This window comes from Solea solea, chromosome 12 (genome assembly GCF_958295425.1).
Source record: "Solea solea chromosome 12, fSolSol10.1, whole genome shotgun sequence".
Classification (NCBI taxonomy): domain Eukaryota; kingdom Metazoa; phylum Chordata; class Actinopteri; order Pleuronectiformes; family Soleidae; genus Solea; species Solea solea.
The window spans coordinates 23,362,676-23,383,309 of NC_081145.1; the positions used below are offsets into that span (position 1 = coordinate 23,362,676).

The window sequence follows — 20,634 nt, forward strand, 5'->3', positions numbered from 1 at the left end:
TACATTAGAATGGACAGACCTGGTTGAGCTGTTATGGGTGTCCACAGTGGGTGTCCACAGTGATTAAGTGGACTTGAAGCGCTTGTTAATTCGACATAGGAATAAAGTTAATTGACTGAATTGAAATGAATTCTTGAATAAAATGTCAGCACCAAAGGTTAAAATTAGGGGCGTGTCACAATCTCCACTGTAAATGGATTATCGATCGAAACGACGTAACAGAGATTTAACCACGCCCCCAGTGCGACGTCCTGCAGGACTTGTGGTTGTAGCCACTGTAGCATGACTACACGTTACCTTCTCCCACTGACCCCAAGCTGCTGCCAACTAACAGTAACCACGGCAACTGCTGATGAGGGCGACTCATGGCTCAAACTCTAACCCCCTCTCCCGCTTCTCTGAAATCACCGGTGTGGAAATATGTTGATCCCCATGACAACGTTTGCGTGGTGGATAAGAAAACCATGGTGTGTAGCGCGGGACACGTCCACATGCATCATAAGGACGTAGACGTAACTATGAAAACAACTCCGTTAACAAAGGCAACTCTTCTGTCCTCATGTGAAGCAAAACTTTCTAAAAATTCAACTGAAGGAATTCAAATATTGAGAACTGAATCGAATCATGACCGTATAAAATTGACATCAAACCAAATCAAGGATTTGGAGTATTGTGACACACCTAGATAGATGACCAACAAATCCATAATTACTATGCCTGACTAAAGTCAAGCCCAGACCGTCAAATGTTTTAACTCTTTAAGGCTAAAAACCTACTTATTTTGGCTTTTATTTTTCTTATCGTTCCTTTTCTATTTTTACGTATTGTTTCCATTTACTTTTATTTGGTGACTTTCATTCAACAACAGAGGCTGCTTTTAAATGTGCTATTTAAAAACACTGTGACCTTTCACAATAACACACAACTCTTCTGCACCTCCTCCTCCTCCTCCTCTGTTCACAGCCTCACAACTAAATCTGTAGCAAGACCGGAGGCTTTGACCAATCAAGGTGTAAATATAAGGTGCAGTATATACCAGTGTACTCAGGGAAGCAGATGGACAGCGGCGACTTGCTGATCTTGCTTTGAAAGATGTCCTTTTTGTTGAGGAAGAGGATGATGGCGGTGTCCTTGAACCACGTGCTGTTACAGATGGACTCGAAGAGCTTCAGCGACTCAAGCATGCGGTTCTGTGGGAGAGAGCACGGAGTCAGCAGGGCCACACACACACACACACACACAGGCACGCACACAACTAACTAAATATCTACATAAATAAATAAAAAACTAAGTAAGTAAGTCAATAAATACATGCACGTTTAAATGGTATGCAATAGGGTTGAACCGTTCAGGGAAAACAGCTAGTTGTGATTTATTTGACAGATGATACGACTTTAAATCAAGCTTTAGTTTGTAGAGCTGCAACTAACGATTATTTTCATAACTGATAATAATAATCTGTGGATTACTTGTTTGGTCCAGAAAATGTCAGAAAATGTTGAAATATATACAGTATGTTGATTTTTTTCAAATTCTTGGTTTGTCCTCAAACCAACATGATTTGGCTTTAATGATTTCTTTTTTTATACGGAGCAAAGAAAGCAGAAAATACTCACATTTGAGAAGCTGAAGACACTAATTAATCATAATGAAAATAGTAAAGGATTCATAATCGATGAATCGATGAATCGTTGCAGCCCTAATTCACTGTGTAACATATTAAAAACACGATGGAGCATCACTCCATCAAAATATTGATGAGATGAGGATGAGAATTGTAAGATATAATGGCAAAAATATTAAAAGCTGTGATTCTATTCAATAAAGTATTCATAAAAACTAAAACAACTCCAATATGATGAATGAAAAGTGTGGGTCAGGGGTGCTTTATAACTGATGTCATACATCTGTAAATACATTTGCCAGTTGCGTTGTTTCAAATTGTGATTCATAAACGATCAGTTGTTCAGCTCAAGCACTCAAAGCAGAACAGTTCCGCTCGTCTGTGTCAATCATATGAATTCACATGAATTATTAGTAAGCTGCTCAGTGAGATAAACAAAGCCATGCACATGTAGCTGTGAACAGCTCTGACTGGAGCACACAGTGACTAAGTGATCACCCTGTGGAGTTTTTGACCACTAGGGGCAATAGCGAGTACCGTTTTAAAAACAAAAGAAGACCCGTGTATTGTTTGTGTCGCATGACTTTGCATCACATGAATGATGAAAAACCATGAGCAGCAAAGTACGAATGAGAGCCACGTGTTTGACGACTGCAGCGACAGTTTGAGGAAGCGGTGCAACATCACAAAAGTAGCGGCGTGACAATAAAAGAAGAGGAGAAGAAGAGAAATTATAAAACTTTTCTACTCTTAATCAAAAACTCCACAGGGTTAAAAATACATCCTGATTTATTATAAAACACGACATGCTCTATTACTAATTTCTCCAGTCGATCACTGGAAGCGAGCATTAGTACATTAAGAACCAGTTTTGGTCATTCATTATATCTCCATTATTAGGCGATATTGCACATACGGTAAGTGGCTCGTACTGTTTTTTTTTTTATAAATCCCGGCTTTGCAGACGCAGTCCTTAGTAGGTACCATAACGGTTTGTTTACAAAAGTGCTTTATGAATCACTCGACGTTGATTAGTCCGATAATGTGTCTGCTAATGGGATCAGCCGCAGGTGAAAAACAAACTAGCTAATGGTATTAATTTTTAAGTGCTCATTAAAATAAAACGACAACAACAACAAGTAAATAATAAAGGCAACCTAGCCATTCTGCAAGTGGAAATGAAGAAAACAGATTAGAGTTGAAAGCAGTTACTCAAGGAAAAGATGACGGTGATGGTGATGATGATGAGGAGGAGGAAGAGAGAGAAACTGCTTTCAACCTTCACTGAGAACACAACCTAACAGAGGGGTTTCATACCTGTCTGTGCCTGGAGCGTCTGCAGAAGATCTGACTGCTGATTGGTTAGAGAAGGACAGTCGATGGCGAGAGCGACAGGAGTGGAAGGAGCCAGAGATGCTGCAGGGCGGAGCTTAGAGCAGGAACCAAAAAATGCAAAGGTGCCCCACCCACACTTGATCCCAATATCCTGGGTTAATAACCCCACCCCCAGGAGGCAGGAAGACAGTGATCACCCAGAGCTGTTACTATTTCAGAGAATGTCAGTGTGTGTGTGTGTGTGTGTGTGTGTCAGAGGTACAAGACAGACAGCCAGAGGAAAAAACACAATGCAAGCAGTGTTTGAACAGAGAGAGAGCAGCACAACACGTGTGTGGTACATACTGGATGTGTTTGTGTTTGTACAACTCAACGATATTTACCACTATTATAATAACAATATAATGTTAATTACTGGCAGAGGAAAATCTACTGTTCCATTCCTGTCACTCGTGTCCAGACGTGGAAGCAATAATGTTGGCATTCTATTTGTATTCGTAGCATGGAAATGAGTTTAATGGAGCGCCTGAAAGGCACATACAGTGTGTGTGTGTGCATTATCACCTCCATTAGGGAGAGGGGGTTTGTAATTTCAGAATCACATGCCATGCACATGTCTGGTAGTAGAACTGTGACAGTGGAGGTGGGAACTCACTGCACAAAAAAACCCAACGAGTAATTAAACTCCCACGCTGTTTTACTAAATAATAACAATGCTGTTAAAGACGATCATGTGATCTATTGTTGTTGATAAAGCCAGTGTGGACTGGCAATTTCCCTTTTTAACGTGAACAGTTTTCCATATTTTTTCAAACTTTGAAAATCCTTATTGCTCCCTGCAGGGAATTTGCTTTGTTATAAAATAAGCAACAGCCTGGTCAAATACATTAGTCCTTGAGTATTTCAGACAATTTCTTATAAAGACTCCTAAAGATGATAAGCAATGAACTTTAGTGCTGATGTAAATTAAGAAGAGAAGCAGCTTAAATTGTGTTTGGTACAGTACATGGTGTTTTTGTGTTTCCATGAGGAATAGTACCAAAATAAAAAGCCCCTTTGGGTACCTTAGTAAAATGGTAAAGTCAGGGTGGATCTAGACCAGTTTCGTCTACCAAGTAAAGGTCCTGTTCTCAGTCAAAAACACAAGCCTGATCCAGGGCTTTACCAAAGTGAACCGAACCATGACGGAAACGCAGCATTAGTGATTAATGTCCAGGTCTATATCCTATGACAGTCTGATGCACTGGTCCACTTGTAAGTGTAAGTGTTCACTCTGTTGAGTTCTGTGACTCCTCCTCTGTGGTGGTACAAAGCTCTCAAATCAAACCCCCTTAGATTAGATTCTCCCCTCTCGTGGAAACCTTAAGCCTTCAGATCTATTCCTCATTTCCTCCAACACCACCTGGCCATTTCGGTTGATCCACAGCCCTAGATTTGAGTTGCAGAGTCGTCATAAAACAGGTCCTCAATTTAAACATGTCATGTCACCACACGACAGCCTGATCTGTCAGGTGTCAGGACGCGTGGCACACATACTTGACGCTGCGTGTTTTGATGGATATTTTCTGACATTCTTCTGGTGCTCCCGACACAGAGGGAGACTTGATGACATCTACATAAATATCGCTGCTCCTAAACACATTTTCCCAAGCCAGGAGATCTCAGAGGAAACACTTCAGGCATAGCTGTTTCTGTGTGAGCCGCCATGTTGTTTGATTACCTTCGCTTATCATTACTTGTGTTATCTGCTGAGATGCTGTGCTCTTTTGTTGTTGTTGTTGTAACAAATAGCAGTGAGCATGATTTGTGCATCCTTTATCGCCTGATGGTGGATTGTGGCTCCTCCATGTCAAAATGTTTTACTGTTCATAGACATTTTGTCAAACAAATAGTCTCACACACTGTTTTTTTAATGTGCAAAAACTGCAGTAAATCAAATGTTTATGTACAACTCCTACAGCAAGTTATTGTACCTGCCCTTCCTGTTATATAGCAAGCTTTAGCTTTTATGTAGCTTCATTTGCATTGACAAACCTGTGATAAATGCTCTGCATGGAGACAAATACATTATAAATACAATAATCCCTAGTATTTCAGAAACAATCCAGCATTGTATGCACCACAGTGATGGTACCAAGCTGGCCTCAGTTGTATTCTGTGAATGTATTTACATTGTGTTCTTTACAGGGACATTTCAAGAACTTTCCAGGACCAATTGCCTCAAATTGAAGGACTGAATGTGCTAACACAGCTTAAGATGGGCGGCCAACTTCTAAGAGCCCCGCGTCACTCCTGGTGTCCTCTTGTTTGATTAGAATCTGGACAAGTGATTGTCCTTGGGATCTTGGTCAAAGTCAGTCTTTGTAATTTTCTTGGTGAGACAGAGAACTTGGAATTTTCACGTCATCATTTGCTCTCTCTTGCTTAGCGTTACTCGCTCATTGTTCTGAATGGAACCTAATGTCAAGCAATGCAGGGCATGAAACAGTAGGTGGCGTTGTAACAAACAAGGGACCAACTTAACTTCTTGCTTGCACAAAATTCAAGCACTTTCAATGACCCATGTCGATTTAGGGTGATTTTCAAAAACTTTCAAAGGCCTTGATTTTTTTTATCAAATTCACAAACTTTCAAGGATTACAAGGACCCATCAGAACCCTGTATTAAGCAGCAAAAAGAAGACAATGGCTTGTCAAAAGATCAGAAAACAGAAAGCAAGTCGTACATGCTTTTTTCAAAGACACACAGTTTCATGTCAGCTTACGGTACATGTTCTTGTTACATATAGAACACGCATAAACTGTCTTATATCATGATGTCATAATGTATTAAGGGACTATGTCGTCCCACATCCTGAATGCATTACCGTCAAAACACTGGACACGCTGCAGTACAGTGTCTTGTAACTCTGCATTTTAATATATACGTTATTAAATGGGTCACGAGGCCACGCGGTGACAAAGGGAACAAGAGACAAAGAGAGCATACATGTGAACACGTGTTCTTACCGTGGTCTCGTCCTCATGCAGCACCTGGTCGTATCCGCTGAGTGCCACACAGAAAATGATGGCTGTGACATCCTCAAAACAGTGGATCCACTTCTTCCTCTCTGACCGCTGACCTCCCACATCAAACAGCCTGATGGCCACAGAGAGACAGACGGGAATGAAAGTGCATTCATAGACATAGACATGTTTTTTTTGAAATATCAAACATATATCACAGGCATGTCAGTTTTAATCTATTTGTGCATTCCATTCTTGAAATGCAGAAGCAGCGAGTGCATGTTGACGTGTCCTCTTCCCCGTGTATGTGCACATTGATGCAGTCACGCTGTGACGCGCTGCCACGATTACATAATAAACCAACTTTATCCACACACTAATTATATAAATGATCTAATTTGCTGCCCCCCCACAACATCATGAAACAAACAGACAAAATCAAACAAACAAACAGTGTGTGTCGACCTTGGCAAACAAGTTCAACACCATTTGTTGCTTCTCTCAGCAGGAAGACAGACCTTGATGTAACTCTGAGTCATGTTTTGTTCTCTGAGATGTGACAATATCTTTCTTTTGTGGCCATTTACAAATAATAATTCAGACCTGAGCTTCATATCGTCTCAACGAGTTTAACAGTGAATCACTGGACTGGAACATTCGACACTTTATAACACAAAGAATCACACATAAAAGTAAAGGGAGGTGTTGCATTTGCCTGATCTGTATTCACAGCATAACGTCCGTGTATGGGTAATTGTTAACTGGGTCACAAAGCTCTTTTTATTTGAACCAAACTGACAAACATGGAGCTGAAATGATGTCAGATTCTGGCCGACGGAAAGGCAGATATGAGTCCATGAATAATAAATGAAAGTCTTAATTCTCATCTGGAAACACTTGAAAAGACTTGGGACCTTCGAGCATTTCTGATGTGTTTTTCAGTGTCTATCTTAGGTCTCTTTTTTGGCTGGCTACCCTTAATTAACATCATATTAGTATTCTACAGGAGAAACTAATGGCAAAAGCCATCGTGTGGTGCTCGAGAGAATTATTTGTTATGTCACACCCTGAAAGCTTCATGTAAACTTAACAATGAATGTTACTGAAGGCGTACTTCCTGTTGCCAGTAGGTGGCGCAATGACCCACTTTGCAGGTTATCATGTGGACCAATTGGCCAACTTTCAAGGATTCCGAGGACCCGTGGGAACCCTGGAAGTCTATGTGGTATTACTGCAAACTTACTTTTGGCCACTACCATGGTTAACCCGTAACCAGTAGAGGGATAAGAGGATGGTGAAGGTGACGTGTTCACTGGAACGCCTTAAACCTTAGTCAGACTGCAATCTTTAGAGGTTCCTGATGTGCACACCAAGTTTGGCGAGTTTTGTGAGAGTGAAAGACGAAGAAAGAAGATGATGATAAAAAAGAAAAGGAACAATCAGAGCGGATACAATAGCTCCAGTCGGTGCTCAGGCCCTAATTAGGAGAACAGTGGAAACACCACAGGTGAGGGAGTATTACATCTCCTCACTAGACAAGTTAGAGACCATATTTAAATATCCAGAGCACAACCTGTAACCTTCTGTCTAAAACAGTAGAGTTAGAACTTGAGTGAAGCTGGGAAGACCACTTTTCCATGTAGAGGTTGTATTTTTGTTGTGATGGTACAGTCCACCAATACTGCCGTCTCCCACACACCAGGTAACTGTCAGTCTACTCACTTGTACACTTTCTAGTATAAAGGACTATTAAATATAACTAACATGGCTCTGCTTGTTTACATCTGAACAATTCCAAAGAGTTGCGATGGTGAATCCAGTGTCTGCAGTTAAGTAACCGCTCCGTGTGCCAATCCCTGTGCACGCGCACACAACACGGGCAGATATATGGTAATTAAATTAGAGGTCAGAACATGACTCCTCTCTTCGTCTCTTTTCCTTTTCCCCCCCCAACCATCCCATAACGCCTCTTCGTTTCTCTGTCATCGTTCCCATAGCTCCTTGCTCTAATTTAATCAAATCTCATTAAACAGTCAGACATAAATATAGAAGCGCGTTCAAAGTATTTAATTACAGACTGAAGTTCCTACTGTACGTGTGGGTAGAGGAGCAGAGAGACAGACAGACAGACAGACAGATGGGCGATGGTGACAGCCGGGGAAAAAAGGTCACAGTTGCAGAGCTACAGCGGTTCTGACCTGAAGTGAAGGTTTTTGAAGGTGAAGTGTGTCTCGACGATGCCCGTGGTCTTCACTCTGGTCCTCAGAATGTCCTGCTCTGTCGGCTGGTAGTCTGGTGCACCAATCCGATCTAGGCTGTCTAGGTAGCTGCACAGAGACACACAGAGAAAACAGACTGTAAATCAGCAGTCATTTACTTCTGGTTTTGCTACAAGGCCTCACAAGTTTTCTTGTCAAGGGCATTTAGAAAAGAAAAAGTAAATGAATAGATGAAAATAGTGTAAAGGAGACACATCTATTCGTTCATCAGCAAGTAAAGATATTGACTTTTTGTCTGGGTCATTCTAAAACTCATCTTCATTTACTAACCTTCCCGTGACAAATATGTGACTGGAAATAAGAAAACAAATAAACAAGCAAAACATGAATATTGTAGCCTTACTCCTAACTCACAATTAAAAGAACCTTATGATAACAGAATAATAATACAGTGTGGATTTCACGGCACCCATGGTCTCTTAACATAAAAAAGCAAAGGTTTATTCATTTATTCATGTATTTACTTCACACACATACATCCAGAAGAATATACAGTATCCTAGTTAAAATAATAGACATTCAAAGACATTAAGAAAAAATAGAATATTTAAAAAAAGCAGGCATACAAGCTGTGATTTAAGTATGCACCATTTCTTTCTGGAGATATTGATATGTATTGAATAAAATTTAAATTTCTTAGTAAGACTATTTAAATGCAGGTTTGTTTCCATCAAATCACACCACGATATTTGATAAAATACTAACTTCTTAGATGTTTTATATAATGAAGGATAAAGATTTATGGCTTGTCTGGTTGAGTGATTATGGACATGTGAATTAGTACAAACATCATTTTATACATTAAAAAACCATGTTGTATATCTGATCTCTCCAGACCAAACCAAAAGTGAAGAAAACAGTACAGAAAGTAGAGTTTCAGCACAACAAATATCCTGAGAGAGTGCTGATGATGGGGAGCAGCACACGGTCACTTCTGTCAGTGGTTCCACCCCCTGCACTGTGATTGATGAGCATGCTCTCTCTCTCTGGCCTTCAGTGTCTCCCGCTGACATTTGCCTCAGACTGACCAGAGCCCATCCTCGTCTCATCTCATTTCTTAGTCTCGCTCACACTCGAGTGGCTCTGAGGGTTTTCTAATCACACATTTGCAATGCACTGTACATTAAATGTACTGCATGTTACAGCTCAGGTGGGACAAACTGTTACATAACATACTCACCACAGTAAGATGCCCACTATTGTTATAATAATAATAATAGTTAAAGAAAGTGTGCTACTTTAATTTAATTTGATTTTCTTTTCCTTTTTTACAGAAGGCAGATTATTTTGTCTCTATCCCGAGGCCTAAAGGTCAGCTGCAGATCAATGCTGCAAGAACAGGAGGGGAATCTACTAATCTACTCTGTGTCCTCTTTTAACCAATTATAGACAAAGACGTTTTATCTAACTGCTTCTTTGTTGTCTTTCGGCTGCTCCCTCTCTCAGGGTCGCCACAGCGATTTTTACGCCGGATGCCCTTCCTGATGCGACCCTCCCATTCATCCAGGGCTTGGGACTGGCACTACACTGGATGTGGCCACTTAACATTGACCAATGGGGATTGGGTACCTTGCTCAGGGGTATCCCAGCCCTTGACCTGGCGTGGACTTGAGCCAGCAACCCTTCAGCCTCAAGCCAAGTTCTCCTTGAGCTTGGCGATAGGCTGCTGCCCTCCAGAGACAATCATTAGTAATAACTACAAATGGGTTCCATTGATTGTCTTACTGGTAGCCTGTCTTTGTTAACTGGAACAAAGCTTGTGCTGCTTCCCCTTATTTGTAGATTTTGTGTGTTTATGTTAACTTTAAGTGTCTGTAATTGAGTTGTGTTTTTGTCTCATTAAAATATACATCTTCATCATCTCCAATACCACATATTCAAGGACTATAGGCTTATGACATCCTGTATTTTGCCTCTGATTGATTAGCAATGGTGGCTATTGTGTTATAACAGCTTCATTTCTAAAATCAGGTCCAGAGACTCAGCAAAGGTCTCAGCAGCCGCTACACACACACACACAAACACACAAACACACAAACACACCAACATTTAGTTTGGCTGAGAGTCAGGCAGTAAATATACCCGCATCAAACATCCATCTCTGTAATGGATGCTTTTTTTATTTTATTTATAGAGTGGTGAAAGTATGATTTCAGAGCTTTTAAATCGATGCATGAGGGAATATAATTATGGTGACACTGGGCTGATGGTAAAAGGAACTGGTTGGTTTCAAAGTACAGACCCGCTTTACCCAAGTTGAACGATAAGAAGGACTGATAAGGGATGTGGGTTGGATTGGGGTTTTGGTGAAGGAAACAGGAGGAGATGAGAAGGAGACTCGGACAAATTGATCGGCTAGACCCTTGATTTATATTCTAAACTGGTCTAAGGCCTTGTTTAGACTGCAGCAGAGTTTTCACCATATCAGAAAGGATTTAAACCACATACGGAGGTGGTTTTGAATCAGATTTTTATAATCAATCTGAACATATCCGTCTCTCAGATAGGAGTTCAAAGTGTCTTCTGAGTCAACAACGATGACATAAATCTGGAGAGATGGAAGTTAATTGTGCGTTAAATGATCATCACAGTGGAAGAAAAATCGTTTAATAAACGGGATAATGCCGTTAATTCTGTCGCTTCCTTGCAATAAGAATAAAGTCTGCGCTGCGGCTCCACATAACCATTTGGGGTAGAAACAGGCACAGATTTCTGTCGTCCATTTTGTTTTGATTACTTTTCCAGGGTGTTGCCTGTAACTATAGAAATCCATGTGGAAAACTAGACTTGACAATGTCAGTATGGACACATGCAGATCGTATCTGATTACTTGTAATATATATAATGTGAACAGTTGGTCAGGAAGATCAGATTCTGGTAGGATATGCTTCCAAATCCAATTTTGGATGCAGTCTAAACAAGGCCAAAGAGAAACCTGTCCACTACACTCCCACTGGTGATTTGGTGCCTTTAACAACACCTTTAAATTTACACACAAAAGGGTCATGATGATCAAGTTAAAAGGGAGTCAAACAATAGACAATAGACAGAATATCTCATCATGAAAGCAGCCTGCAATTTAATGGCGTAATGATTGAGATGCAAACAAAACAGTAGGAATGGCTTCAGAATCAAATACACTCCCCGACTGATGATTTCATTGACTCTGAACATACCATGGTTGTCAGAAACTGCTGATCTACAATGATTTTAACACACAACCATCTCTGAGTTTTACAAAGAATGGTTTAAAAAGGAAAAAATATCCAGTTCTCTGGGAGAAAAAGCCTTGTTGATAAAGTGGAGGTCAGAGGAGAATGACCAGACAGATTTAAAATGATAGGAGCCTCACTGTAAGAAGAGCGATGTGGGGTTCAGGGTTTCTTTTGTTTGTGTTTGACTTTAACCTCCAACACTTCACTTGAATATCCCCTCAACAATGTCTACACTTCCTCTCTTTTCCCATTAGAAATTAATAATGAAAATATGAGTAGGCTGCAGTGAAAGTTGCCACTATTGTTGGGGCTTATAGATTTCTGTGACCTTTACCACCACAGGCGGTCGGACCTTTGTGATGTTTCAATAGAAGCTGTCAGCTCCTCAATGTTTTCAATGCCCAGTCACTGAGATACTGCTAGCATTATTTCATGTAAAGAACCTCTGTCCCCCCAAAGATTTATACCTTTCCTGCAGCCCGATTTCTAGCTGGCAAACAATTTGTGGACAACCACATTAATCTTTTTCCATCAAAATTAACAGCATTTTTCCAGCCTTTTACTCAATATTAAATAAGTGCAGCAGACTTCTGAGCCATCACAGTCACGGTTTATGCTATAATAAACCAGGATTCAGGAGCCAGGTGCACAAAAATGGATGCTTGGCTCATAAAAAGGCCCAGATAAAGTGTATATGCTTTCCTAAACACATGCAAGTTCATTCTGTGAATTGTGGCACATTGACTTGTCATCTTAAAAGTGGGCCCCTGAGTAAAAAGTTTGTTTTAATGCAAAGTCTGATGCAAAATCAACATGCATAAAATATAACTGTGACAAAGATTGCTTGCAATTTCTAAACAATGTAATAAATCAGCGCAACGATGCCCTTCTCACACCCTGTGACAATTTAACTACATAATCCGGCTTTTTTTTTTAATGGCTTTGCATATGTGTATGAAAAATGTGGTTATTGTATTTTTAATGGATGCCAAGTCCATACAAGAACTGTGCTGCGCGAAAAAAGGTAGGGGGATGTAAATTATACACACTGTGTGTGTGCATTGTGGTAAATAGGTCAGTGCATTTGCACAGAAAAGGGAGAAAGAACAGTGGCTTGAGGGAGAACTGGCCTCTCTACAGAATGAGGCTTTCTGCTTTCTATGTCATAAAAACACACATTACATGCTTGCACAATTACTACCACTATACCACACAAATGACTCCTACAAGGGATGCAATGGTGTAGTCATTTCCCCCCACCAGGTAATAAACTGTGTTACCAATTCCATAAAACATTTCAAGAGAAGACGATCCCTGATCACTTTTGTGGTGCACTTGAAGTTATGTGTGTGTTTCCATTATGGTACAGTAACAGTATGTTCTGGAGCGATAAAGCCCTCGGTCAGGCTGGTGTTACGACTGAGAACCGCACCTTTACTTGATATGTAGGGTGTGGGCTGTGTCCGATGGCTGTACGACGACATTGGATGCGACACAACAAACAACAACAACAACACAACAGACAACAGCTGTTTATCTCAACAAGACGTCAAGCGTTGCATGAGAGTTGACTGCTTCACTGCGGGAAACACCAGTCGCAAGGGAGTGAAGTTTTTCAGGTGACTGTCGTAGGTGGAGCGGGTCTAGCTCGCACCGTACCATTTTGCTCTGGTACCCCAATGGAAGGGTTCCAAAAATGTAACCTTTTAGGGCTAGTTATGTTGGCACTATTCCTAATGGAAATGCAAAAATGTGTACCATAACAAACCGAACAGAACAATCCCACTTGGATGGAAATACGACTTAAGATTGTAGTGGCTGGGCCAAAGTCTGTATATATAAAAAGTGGATGTAGTCTTTGCCAGTTGAAGCAAAACAGGAAGTAAGATTTTTATGTACCAGGGAGCAACTCCACTGGGAGACACTGGTCTGAGGGCTAATGGTTTTGTATATTATGTTCCTGTACAAGTACAGCACAAACAGTATAAGTGGACACCAGAGTGATTGACACTAGGGGTGGGAATCACAGGGTTCCTCCTGACATGATACGATACGCGATACATCCACGATACCAACAATATCACGGTGCATCGATTCTGCGATTATCAATATATTACAAGACAATCACATAGCGATACATCACAATATCTGTCTAACTGAAGAAAACTAAACGTTAACATGAAAAGTGCAGGATTTCTCTATTTATTCACAACAGTACATAAAGTCTATGTATTGAATGTGGATGTGGCATCTCCTCATTCATTTGAGCAGCGCTGCCGCGAGGTGACATCTTCTTTGCCCTCGAATACCCTCCTTTGATACCAAATCCTCTGCTTTGTCATTTAACTCTCACCTTTTCATGTGATACGACTCTGCTAATCCCTGACTCTGCGGTGGTGCCGTCCAGAGCAGACAATCTCAGCTTCAGTTTCCAGCTAAGTGTTGATGATATGCCATTTGCTGTAACTCATTCAGATTTTGTGTCTATGAAAACAGACGGTGTGGCCACATGGCAAGTTATGTAACCGGTGTGATTCTGAAAACCACGTATCAGTGGTCACCGTTACTGCCATGGCAACCGTACCTTCTACTGAAACAATGACCTTCTTGTCGAAATGCATAACTGACACGTGACAAATGTAAACCTTAAACACTGAAACAAGAGTTTAATTTTGGGTACATTTCTTACATTTAAGGTCTGAAAAAGAAGCGCACACACCACACCAACATAAGATTTACACCGTTACGTTGACTTGCTTTTTGTCCCCATAAGGTCCCAACATAACACACAGACCACACACACACACACAGTGTGGTCTGATCATGTGATATCTGTCCTATCAGCTCATTGGCTGGTGAAACTGTTCTGCTCCACAGGCCACAACATAATAGGAAGTGTGCATCAATCTTTAATGTGACATTTAACACACACACACACACACACACACACACATGCGCACGCACACGCACACACACAGTTACACTCACAGAGTGGATGTAGTTGGAGTTAATTGACCACATGTAAATGTTGACAGGAAAATGTTTTCCCTGACTCTCTTCTCTTCTCTCTTCTCTATCTTTCACCTCCTTCCTTTCTCTCATCACGGTTCTTGCTTGGTTACTCCCAGTAGATTTGTAGTCTTTTAATCATTGTGATGCTTTCTTATCTTTCTTTTTTCCCTACATCCTTTCCTCTTCTCTTATTAGGGCCCTGGGCATGAAAGTGTGATCACTTTCTAGGGGGTTAACGTGAATAAAAACCCTGGAAACTGCGCATGGAGCTCAGGTGTGGTGAAAATTAATGAAAAGGCATAGTGCATGGACCCGGTGCGTTGGCATTATGGCTCAATAGCGCCCCCCAGTTGAACGTTTTTTGTGTCTCTTGTCATGCTCTCATCCCTTCTCCTTTCAATTCCATTAAATATTGTCCCTATATTTGCATGCTCCTTGTTTCAATAGGTTAATTCTAAATGGTAGATTCTCATTTTGATATCTTTTAACACAAATGATAGTTTTATTCTTACTTTTGTCATTGAACATTAATATATATATATATGGTTTTATATACTTGATGACATTTAAATGCCTGGTAGCTTGTCAGTCATAATAATTATTTGTGGCATTGTTTAATTTTGCTGTTTAGAATTTTCTAGAACGAGCTGTTTCCCTCCTAAAAAGCTCACTTGTCATATGACATACAGTGCAGTGCATTGAAGCTAAATGAAGTACTGTACAGAGTGTGCACTTCCCACAGAAACATCAATAATTGACTCCGTCCATCGTTTTACTGCAAGTTTTCTTTACGTCACTCTGTAATTTTCCTGGATGTATGGCTCACAACTGAATTAGGGCTACATGCACTAACATGGCACTTGAGATTAATGTCTTTTCCTGCTGTGTTTCTCCCTTCCACCCCCTCTCTCTCTCCCTCCCTCCACCCACACACGGCCACTGAGCGTAAATCAGGCCTGGTAGTTGTTAGAGCGATCGACTGTGTGTTTTGATGGTGTTGGGAGTGAGTGATCGCATGTGTATGTTTTTATAGTTGCTAAAGAGATGTATTGATTTTCAACTTAGAAAATTAGGAATATGCAAGGTAGTTGGAAAATACACACACACACATATGTATACTACAATGCTAAGTCAGTGCTGTGATAATCTGAACGGACACAGCGGCTGGGGAAGTCACTAAAATTTGACAAAGATTTGAATTAGTTGAACCAATTTACAGGAAAAAACAAATAGTCCTAATAGTACAGTATATTAATTGCATTATTTTCTATATGATTTGGAATTTTCTTTATATTAATGAAATTTGGTAAAAACACTTTCTATATTTTTTTTACAGTTTATAAAATAATCTGGAGCACACTAGGCAAATTTTCCTCTTTTTTTTGTAAAGTCCTGGACAGAACTTAAAGTTAATCATTTCATTTGTGTAATAATAAGTTAGAGTAAGTCTGTGTGCAATGTTATGTGGGAGTGAAGTATTGTTTTTAGTGTGTCTGTCTGTCTGTTTGTTTGTGTGTCCGCACTTGCACTTGCCAATATGACCAACAGAGGCCAACAGAGGCTTGTTGCGTGAACGGGGTGAAGTCTGCCATCTCTGATTACCTTGTTTTTTTTGTCTTTGAATATTTACTTGAATCCTTAAGTTTAAGGACAATAAGTAAGAGTTTTTTGTGGTGTGTGAACTGATTGAAATGTGCATTTCTCTGCAACAACAAAAGCACTCGTAGTTCTGATTCCGCAAATGGGAGGTATCATCTTCTCGATAGCATGTGAAGGCAGCATAACCCTAGTAATTCCAAGTTCCAAGTTGTAAGGGGTGGGGTAAAAAACGAGCACTTGTACGTACTACTGCGCTGAGTCGTTGAGCTGGTACTCGCGGGCGCGGCTGAAGCACTCCTGGATACCGGAGTCAGACCACAGACGCATCATGGCAGAAAGCAGCTCGGCGGAGTAAGGCTCCGTGTCTTCCATGCGACTGACGACATCACACACCATCTTAGCATCCGCCTACAGGTTACACACAAGAGGGGAAAAACAGCATTATTTCAACAACTCCATATACAATCAGTTTAAACAGTATCCTACTAAAAAAAAAAACCCTGTGTGACCCAGAGGAGGAGGGTTTACACTGATGTAAGATGAAAAGAGAGAAGAAGCAGTGGTGCATTTTCTGCTTGGAAAACCTCCACTTAAGTGTCATTTAAAATCCATGTGTCACTGAGTCAGTACAGAGACAGAGGTAACACAAATTCACTGCACTTTATGGAGAGTTGCTTCTTGTATCTTCAAGAAAAGGCTCGATGAACTCAAATGGAGCCAGCTGAGTTTGGACAAAGTCGGGGCTTTATTTTTGTCTTTGTTTAACAAAGGTTCGGGCCAAGGGGGGGTGGGGGGGTAGTGTTGCTGAGCGGCAGTGATCTGGCTCTGGCTGCCTCGGGGACAGAGTCTGGTGGTCTGCACTGAGTTCCCCTCACACAAACAGGCAGACAGATTAGCCGCTGATAAGTGACATAACTGAAAAAGAGTCAGTGTCTTGAAACGTTAAGCTGCTGAGGTCATGTGATTGTAAGAGTTTGGTGTTGTGCGCTCAGCTGCACACACACACACACTATTCGAATACATTTACTGCTACTCACTATTTAGCCCATATTGATGCTTTTGGTGAACTTTAATTAGTACAATTTGTCATGTTGTGTGTTTATACAGCACCATGTGTCTTTTGATGGTTTCTGAAAGATTATAATTCACCGTTCAATTTACTTGGGATGTGCCATCCGGTGTTTACGGAAAATCCTTCTAGCCACTTAGCTGTGAGTAAACCTGCTGCAAGGATCCCACTTACTACTCCGCTCTACTCGACTCGACCCTACTCAGTTTTGGGTATCAGACACAGACATTTTCCATCACTTCATAGCACCCCCTCAACATGGACAAGGTCGTCATAGATGGGATGGACCACGGCCATATATGCTTGTTGTAATGCTCTTGCCGGTTTTGGCTCAGTTTGCTTGGAACCTCGCCAGAGCAGGTACTGAAAAAAGCACCAGGTATCAGGTACTATCTCTAATGGAAAACCATAAAAACCGAGTAGAGTTGAGTTGAGCTGAGCAGTGCTAGAACTGTAAAATGAAAAAGCCTGTTTAAATGCTTCTGCCAGTACCATAAACTAATCTGAATCCAGCTGTACTTTATTATTTCTGTTCCAAACACTGGCCTCCTCCAATATGACCATTATTGCATAAAACAGTAGTTAACATAATGCAAATAAGTAACCATAAAAGCTGATATTAAGACAGAGAAGCATTGACCTGAAATCACCCAAACATAGACAGGAAAACACACAAAACACTGAAAAAAAACCCCTAATGAAATCAGAGCCTCTGTAAAGAATAGAACAATGAATCCTAAACTAACTGTTTAATTAACCTGAACACAAAAAATAAATAGATAACACATTAGGACCTGTGAGGTTTTTATAAGCAGTAGCAGCAGCAGTGACCCACAAGATGAAGTGCTTAATTAAAAACATCTGCTTTACTGCCATTGTATATAAAAAAGAAAAAAAAACTGCTGAGTGGCCTGCAGTGCTTAATCTAGAGATGAGAAATGAGTTAACTGTGTGAGACGGTCCTTTTACAGTCGAGTCCAGCCTTGAAGATATCCACGCGTGCTTGGAGGTTTTATTTGTTTGCATTTAATGACTATTACTATTAAGTAATTTGATATTATTATGGTATTTAATTATATTTTTCCTGAAAAACAGAGAGTATAATCCTGCATTTAAATGTTAAAAAACACTGGTGGTTCTCTTAATTCAGACAGATTTTGCAAATATGTAAACGTACAGCATGCCATTAAACAGTTAAAACATATGTCTTAACAATGTGATAGAAGAAGCACTGCCTAAGAGACTGTTAAGTCAGCAAATGGAATTAAACAACGTATAACACAAGTGAAATCAATACAACATAGTAGCATAGTACCCACAAACTCCATGACTGCAGCAGTATATTGTTACACCTTAAACCATAAATGATTTCAAGCTTTTTTAATCCAATAAAACAGCACATCATTGGGGTCAGTGTTGCTATTCCTGCTACTGTAATTTTATCCGCACGTCACAATCAGATTTCCATCGGAACTCCTTCAGCTTAAATTACAATAACTGAAGGCACTAATGTGTGTTTCCACATTCTCCGCAGAAATTAACAGAGGGCGAAACAATCGAGGGGAGATAATAACAGATTACAAGAGTTTGGGGGGGATTTGACATTTGAGATTTGATTTGGAGTGTGCTTTTGTTTCTACTCCAGCTCCAACCTGATTGGAAGTCACACAATACAATACAGCCACATTTAATCTAGTGAAAAGATACACAAGATTATCTACGTAGAAAGTTCTACGTAGAAAATAAAGCTGTCAACAAAGGCTTCTTCAACATGGGGGACATTTCTGTATTTTTTTTCTCCCAAATCCAAATCTTTCCTCACTTACTTTTATTTCTTTTTCGACTACATCCCTCACCATTTTCCATTTTTATTAATATCACGTACCCACATTATCCCTTTATTGTTCCTCTTGACCTCCCCAGGTCACTTCCACACTGTACATATCGATTTAAATCGTGTCCATATAGTGTAAAACAGCTCAAAAGCACATCTCCAGGCCTCATATGTATTATTATTGTATAAAGTCTGAGCCACGTGACGAAGACATCCATTCTGTGACGATGAACCTTTTAAAAACCAAGTTCCCAAGCTGTTTAAATAATATATAGATCAATGTATAAATCATCTTGTCATCCTCCCTCCCCCCAATGGCTAATAAAAAAGAAAAGGAATTGGGGTGAATAGAGGTGTTTTTGAGGTTGTGAACCTAAGCACGTTTTCACTATAAAGTAAATAATGTGCAGTGATCACACAGACAGGGATGTGTTTTATGGACTGCTTCCAAGGAGACAAAATCCATTTAGCTCCACAGCCAAATCCCTTATGACTCTTTCTGACACCAAAGTGACAGCAGAGTTTAAAAAAAAAGGAGACTTATAACCAAATGGTTGTTTACGTCTGCCAACTATTCATCTAAAAGGTAATATGGTCACAATCTTCCTGATGGTTCTTGAGTTGAAGTTTTGAATAACGGCCAGCAAAGTGATTTAAGAACAACAGAGGTGACCTTTAACCCATTATCCTTCAAAATATGTCCAAGCGTAGAATAATGACTTCATTTATTTATACGAAAATTTACTGAGATGATAAAGAATGTCATTCATTCAAAAAACTTCCGATGTATTGTTTTTTTGAATAATGAATAAATGAGGCGTACATGTAGCACAGCCCCCCAGTGAGCAGTCAACTGTGTTTTCCCCTCAAAGCTACAAGAAAAAGCAGGTCAGGGCAAAGTTAATCACAAAGCACTTACAAGGACCCTTTACATCCTTGGTGCAAAGTGGAATACTTCAATCTCAACAGTACATCTTTGTTTTTTTCCCTAAGAGACGATTTCATTTCATGTTAGGATTTGATCAATAGATTCAGAATCATTAAAGTGCGATTAAACCACCCTGTTTCCATCTGTTCATCGCCATGACGAGACAGCCTACGGCTAAACTACAGGTGTCAATCTTCCTTCAGTCCGTTGCTGTGCATTAAACATCTCCGCAGATCTGTGTGCTCCTGCCTGTACCTTAGTGTACCAGCACATAACCTCATCCAGTCTTTCACTTAGTCATTCCTCATTATCATTTGCATCGACGTGCTTGAGTCCTTCTGTCTGACCTCAAAGCTTTCCTTCACATTTCCTCTTCCTGTGCTTGTGACCACAGTTGTTTCGTCCTTCTCTGGCATCAGGTTTCTCCTTCCCTTCTACCCCACTGTCTTATTCTGCTCTCCTGTCTCTTCTCTTACTAGCAGATATTCGGTCTTTCCTCTCAGAACCCTTGCTCTCCTCCTTCCCCTTCTCACCTCCGTGACACTGCCATGAGCTTCACCGTTGTGACGAACCATTTTTAACTCTGTCACCGAGGCGTGAACGTGTGAGAGCAAAAGAACACATGAGAAGCGTGTCTACATTTGCCCCACATTAGCTGTTAACGTTGTTTCCACCGTGAAAAGCATTTAACGCACACAGACACACGTTTTTTAATTTCATTTTAATTGTATCCT

The 20,634-nt window shown here is 40.4% G+C and overlaps 1 protein-coding gene across 2 annotated transcripts in view; it reads right to left on the reverse strand.

Annotated features, from left to right (window-relative positions):
* gnao1a (guanine nucleotide binding protein (G protein), alpha activating activity polypeptide O, a) overlaps nucleotides 1–20,634 on the reverse strand; it is a 91,193-nt gene that overhangs the window by 13,032 nt on the left and 57,527 nt on the right. Inside the window, exons 4-7 of one of the 2 annotated variants that reach the window (XM_058645030.1) lie at nucleotides 16,317–16,477; nucleotides 8,163–8,291; nucleotides 5,968–6,097; nucleotides 1,037–1,190 (exon numbers count right to left, since the gene is read on the reverse strand). In XM_058645030.1, coding sequence (XP_058501013.1) covers nucleotides 1,037–1,190; nucleotides 5,968–6,097; nucleotides 8,163–8,291; nucleotides 16,317–16,477 — 574 coding nt within the window. The remainder of the gene's footprint in view (nucleotides 1–1,036; nucleotides 1,191–5,967; nucleotides 6,098–8,162; nucleotides 8,292–16,316; nucleotides 16,478–20,634) is intronic. The other variant, XM_058645029.1, reaches the window with a different exon arrangement.